The sequence below is a fragment of the Eschrichtius robustus genome, chromosome 9 (genome assembly GCF_028021215.1).
Source record: "Eschrichtius robustus isolate mEscRob2 chromosome 9, mEscRob2.pri, whole genome shotgun sequence".
In the NCBI taxonomy this organism is placed as follows: domain Eukaryota; kingdom Metazoa; phylum Chordata; class Mammalia; order Artiodactyla; family Eschrichtiidae; genus Eschrichtius; species Eschrichtius robustus.
Genome location: NC_090832.1, coordinates 120,722,214 through 120,727,961, shown reverse-complemented (window position 1 = coordinate 120,727,961; position 5,748 = coordinate 120,722,214). Strand labels below are relative to the sequence as shown.

Below are 5,748 nucleotides of genomic sequence, written 5' to 3'. Positions count from 1 at the left end.
CCGAGCAACTGGGGTAAGACCTCCCACCTGGCCGAAGGTCCCTCCTCAAACAGAACAGCAGCCTCCTGCTGCAGACGCCCCGGTGGGAGCCGGAGCGCGGCGGGGCTCTGTGGACCAGCCCTTAGCCACCCGGGGCTAAGACGGGGCGTAGAGGGGAGCAGCCAGAGGCGCGGCGGCAGCGACGGGCGCACCGAAGTGCAGGGCACGCGCCCGCCGGCCTCGTCCGCCTCGCCCTTGACCTCTAGTTTCACCAGGGAACCTGAGTGGAGCAGTAACTGAGGAACCCACGGAACCGACTAGCCACCAGGGGACAAGACTCTGGTCCCTTCCTCGTCCGCTCCATGCCGGAGAGCTGCGCTTGGAGAGACATGGAGGAAGCGGGCGCTCAGTGCGCCCCGCCGCTGTCCGTGAGCTCCCAGACCGGGCTCCCTCCATCCAACCTCTCTGCCGCTCCCTCCCACAACTGCAGCGCCGAGGGCTACATTTACCAGGACTCCGTAGCCCTGCCCTGGAAGGTAGTACTGGTCATGCTGCTGGCGCTCTTCACCTTGGCCACCACGCTCTCCAACGCGTTTGTGATCGCCACTGTGTACCGGACGCGGAAGCTGCGTACCCCCGCCAACTACCTGATCGCCTCCCTGGCGGTCACCGACCTGCTGGTATCCATCCTGGTGATGCCCATCAGCACCATGTACACGGTCACGGGCCGCTGGACGCTGGGCCAGGCGGTGTGCGACTTCTGGCTGTCATCGGACATCACCTGTTGCACCGCTTCCATCTTGCACCTCTGTGTCATCGCCCTGGACCGCTACTGGGCGATCACGGACGCCGTGGAGTACTCGGCTAAAAGGACTCCCAGGAGGGCGGCGGTCATGATCGCGCTCGTGTGGGTCTTCTCCATCTCCATCTCGCTGCCGCCCTTCTTCTGGCGTCAGGCCAAAGCCGAGGAGGAGGTGTCGGACTGCGTGGTGAACACGGATCACATCCTCTACACTGTCTACTCCACGGTGGGCGCCTTCTACTTCCCCACCCTGCTCCTCATCGCCCTCTATGGCCGCATCTATGTGGAAGCCCGCTCCCGGATTTTGAAACAGACGCCCAACAGAACCGGCAAGCGTCTGACCCGAGCCCAGCTGGTTACTGACTCCCCCGGGTCCACGTCTTCGGTCACCTCCATTAATTCGAGGGCTCCAGACTTACCCAGCGAATCGGGGTCTCCTGTGTACGTGAACCAAGTCAAAGTGCGAGTCTCCGACGCCCTGCTGGAGAAGAAGAAACTCATGGCCGCTAGGGAGCGCAAAGCCACCAAGACCCTGGGGATCATTTTGGGAGCGTTCATTGTGTGTTGGCTGCCCTTCTTCATCATCTCCCTGGTGATGCCTATCTGCAAGGATGCCTGCTGGTTCCACCTGGCCATCTTTGACTTCTTCACGTGGCTGGGCTATCTCAACTCCCTCATCAACCCCATCATCTATACCATGTCCAACGAGGACTTCAAACAGGCGTTCCATAAACTGATACGCCTTAAGTGCACAAGTTGACTTGTCAATTGCAGTGGGGTCGCCTAAGCGGCCTTTGGGGGACCATGCTGTGTCTGGTTCCACAGGTAGGTCGACTCTTTGACTGTTACCGGGTCGGAGTGAGGCGCTCTCTTCTGAGCAAGGGCAACGGATCCTGAGAAGCCAGGACAGCCCTGCGAGAGCTCTAAAGGAGGACTGTTCAAACAGCTGAGGAGGGGGCTCACTTTCTCCCCTCAAAGCCCAGTTTCAGCACCGACCCTGCCGCAGCCCATCACAAGGGGGGTTGCAACTTTTAGAAAATCGATGGTGGAAAAGGGATCCCTGCCCTGCTTTGGTATCATGGATGGTGCCCTCTAGAACCAGAAGTACTTGTGGTTCTTGTCTGGAGCCTGTCTGAGACATGATCTACATACAGCCTGGTAGTACTTGAACTAGACACTAATACCCTGTGTTTGGGGGAGTACTTTGTGTTACAGCTCCGTTTAAGGACAGTTACTTTGGCATCCTTCAGTCTTCATTCAGTTTTTGTTCATTTAAACTTGGTTGGAGAAACTTGTGGATTTGGTGCTTCAAACCCTATGTGTGGCTTGAAGAGTTAACAGCAAAGTCCTGATGTTAAGATCTCTATTTTTATTATAATTGAAACTATATGGGGTGGGGGGTGGATGGGGAGCATTAAACTGAAAACCAACACCTGTGATTGTTTTCTGCAGATCTGTAATTTTTTAATTCCTGTGTAGTGATTGTCAAACCTCATTCCTTAACAACTCAAACAAAATGTTACGTGTGCTAGTGCCAAAGTCTGCAGATTGCTTTTTCCTCCTAATTTCATGTACCTGTCATTTTACACGATTAGATCCCCAGAAATGGGGGATATGATGGGTGACTCAACCCAAGCTGCTGCTATATTTCTTATTAACGCCACTGATGAAACTGATGGGTATAAGATATATAAGTTCCTTTGCAAGAAAAGTATTTTTAATCCCATTTGAGTGAGCTGTGAAGGAGACAGATGAGATAGGAATGGTTCTTATACAATTCAGGAATGGGTGGCAATAGGCGGATATATATTTTGACTTGTAAAAAATCTTAAATGCATGAGACTTTTTTCTGACAGTCATTTGCACTCTCCTTCCCATCTGTAATTCCTTTGCGTGCTAACATAAAGTAACCAAGAGAACTAGCTCCTTTTTCCAAAAATCTTCAAAATAGTAAAACCCCTAAAAACCATGTTAAAGATAAAAACCTGTTTCTTTTCCCTTGCTATTGAAGTTTGAGTAGGAACAGAGATTATTAGAAAATGACATTCAAGGACTTTCAAAAAGCTTAGAGAAGCTAAAATGGAGCCTGTTTTCCTGTAACTCATGGAACCACACCTCAGACTTACTGGGCAACCAGGGAACTAACAAGCTTTTGAACCTCAGAAATTTGTCATTGACCTGACACTTCAATGAATATACTATCAGTAGTACTTTAAATTTATCTCTTTTTTTTTTTCAAATTCCAAAAATACTTAGTTGTTATCTCAAATTCACTCTGAGGACTCCCCGCCCGACACAGGGCAAGATCACACACTAATAGATGAAATATGCATGATCTAAATAAAATGGAGTAGCCCCTAAGGATTACCTGCATGGAAAATGAATGTATCTGTGGAACATTTATTATGCCAAAGAAGATTCACACTCCGTTCTTTAGAGAGCTTTCTGCAGTTGATACCTTTTGTCTGCAGTAAGAAGTTGTCTTTGTAAAATGGATTCACTCCCTGCTTGAAGCTCCCCAGTCCAGACTGTCAGACAATAGATGTATTGAGCTGAAGTACACTGCTTCCCTGCTGTGCAGCCCTTTACTCTGGCATAATGACTCTTGAAAATATCCTATTCAAAGATTCACACGTAAACTAAGTACAAAAGAAAATTTTGATCAACATTGACACCTGTCACTGGAGTAAGAGAAAATTGTAGGCATTAGATAATCCTATATTTCTGCTGTATCCCCGTGTCTCTCTGTTCATTTTTTTGTGACATTTCTCCTATGGAGAAATCTAGCTTACTACCGAGAAGACTGTGCACAGAGCATGATATTTATTTTTATGTTATTAATATGTTTGTCTTTTTGTTAAGGCTTTTTCTTGGGCCTGAGAAGCAATTAAGCCAACTTCTAGGAGCCTAAGAGGGCAAAATTGATTGAAACCAATAGCCATTTACAAGTGATTTCTTTATAGGGCACCTGCAATGATTGTGTCCTCATATTAACAAAACATGGTCAATTTAGTCAAACGGGTTGTTTGCCACTTATAGATGACCTACCTAAATTTTTGCTTGACTATTTGGCTGAATTGACTGGATTGGGGGCATACTGTATGAAGCAGAAGCTTGTAAACCCTTGTAGTTATAAGAGATCCAGACTTCTCATCCACCATTGCACATGATTATGCAAAGTGTATTTTTCATCCTAGGGGTATGTAGTTAAGACTGTTAAGCGCCTTTTCAGTTACTGCTGCCTATAGCATAGTATGGCTTTTTTGCAGAACATTATATGGGAGACGGAAATATTTAACCGGCATAGAAATGAAAATATATTTTCATTGGCTGTGGTAACAAATAACATTTTCCATACTGTTGAACTGCACAAATTTTCACATAAATATATGAATGTATATTCATCCCCAAATACGAATATTGTCTTGTGTTTCTAGGAATTTTAGAGTTTCCTTTTTAAGAATGGACACTGCACCTATGAATCAACAGTTATTGACTTCAACAAATTTTCTACAGACCAATCTTCTTCATTCTTCCTCTCTATTATCTTAGTATTATCTTCTTGCGTCAGGAAACCCTGAGTGGACCGTAATTCACTCAAGCAGCAAAAGCTCAGATTATGTGTATTTGATGGAGTTAATGTGACTGCAAATTGCCTTTTCCACCTTTCAAAAAATGTGTAATTGAAAATGAAGTTTAGGAAAATAATGAAATAAAAGTCCTTTCTTGTGTTCTAAAAAGCATTGGGTGGTAATTCTATTATTATGGAAAGACTGGTTCACTGGATTCTGGGTTGCAATTAGGAGCTTGAGCCTTCAAGAGAGAAAAGTTGATGATAAATGATACTGTGGTGCAAGTACTGCCACAATTTGGGGGATTTAGTTAATATCCAGAGGAAGAATTTAAAAGGAATTACACACAGTCTGCAAAGAGGGCAAGTCAGTTCCACTATCCCAGGGGTTTTCCAGATCAGCATTCTTAGAAGGAATATTTAGTCTCCAGGCTGGGGAATAAGATTCCAAGGCACCACATGGTGCTTGAAATACAGAAAAAGGAAAAGGAGGAGCTGAGTTAGAAGCAGGCCTGGGGGAGACCTAAGAGGAGGAGACCAACCTATCTGAACACTGGAGAAGTAGACAGAAAAAATAGCTTTTGGAATCGGAAAGTTCTAGGTTTGAATTGCACATAGAACTTGTTATCGCTGTGTGGTTCGCGATTTGTTGCAAAGGCTTAGAGCCTATACACGTAAAGCACTTATCAAGATTCCTAACACTTTTTGATCTCTCAGCAGATGATACTTCCTCTTTAGCCATGATTTTGTCACTGCCTTCTTTGTGGATGCAGGGCACCTGTAGCAGAGAAAACCTCGAGGGCTATTTGAGAAAGGTTGCACTGGGGAAGACCAAACTAGCCCAAATGGGAGAAACATGGCTAAGCTAGAAGCAACTGAGGCTTGGAGCCTTTCAGACTTACCCCCTGGGCTGGCGACACACAGCCAAGAGGCCAAAAGGGAGCAGGGGAGATGGTTTACTGTGGCTCTGGTGGCCCAGAGGAAACTGCCGAATATTTCATTTCCTGTAGCATCCTCTGTCATTTTTAAACTCTCTTTTCTCATTACTGTCTAGAGATTTCCAGTTGTTTCCCAGACTCCAAAGGCCCTCACCACTTCCACGTCTCTCCTCAGTGTCTCATTTTCCCCTTCTCTGCTTTTTTCTTACCTATGGAAAGCCATGATAACCAGCGATAACGTGTTGATCTCATATGGTTCTTATTTTAGCTGTGCAGGGCTGATTAGGTAGCCGAGGGTTTTTATATTATATCAAAGGAAATTTTTGACCTAAACGAATGGGCAAAAGCTTTCAACTTGGGGCTTTTACTGGAGTTTTCAGATGAGAAGAGGCCAGTAGGAGAAGGGGGCGGGAAGTGAAGCTTCCAAACCCTTTCTCAAAGCCTATGCTTGAACAGTC

At 46.2% G+C, this 5,748-nt stretch overlaps 1 protein-coding gene across 1 annotated transcript; it reads left to right on the top strand.

The window, feature by feature from the left end:
• Positions 1 to 327: 327 nt before the first annotated feature.
• On the top strand, positions 328 to 4,521 carry HTR1B (5-hydroxytryptamine receptor 1B). Its single transcript, XM_068551651.1, has one exon. The coding sequence runs from the start codon at positions 342 to 344 to the stop codon at positions 1,539 to 1,541; it is 1,200 nt and encodes a 399-aa protein (XP_068407752.1). The 5' UTR covers positions 328 to 341; the 3' UTR covers positions 1,542 to 4,521.
• The last annotated feature ends 1,227 nt before the right edge of the window (positions 4,522 to 5,748 follow it).

Coding starts and splice junctions, on each gene's coding strand:
- HTR1B (XM_068551651.1), top strand. CDS start 342: ATGCCGGAGAGCTGCGCTTGGAGAGACATGGAGGAAGCGGGCGCTCAG.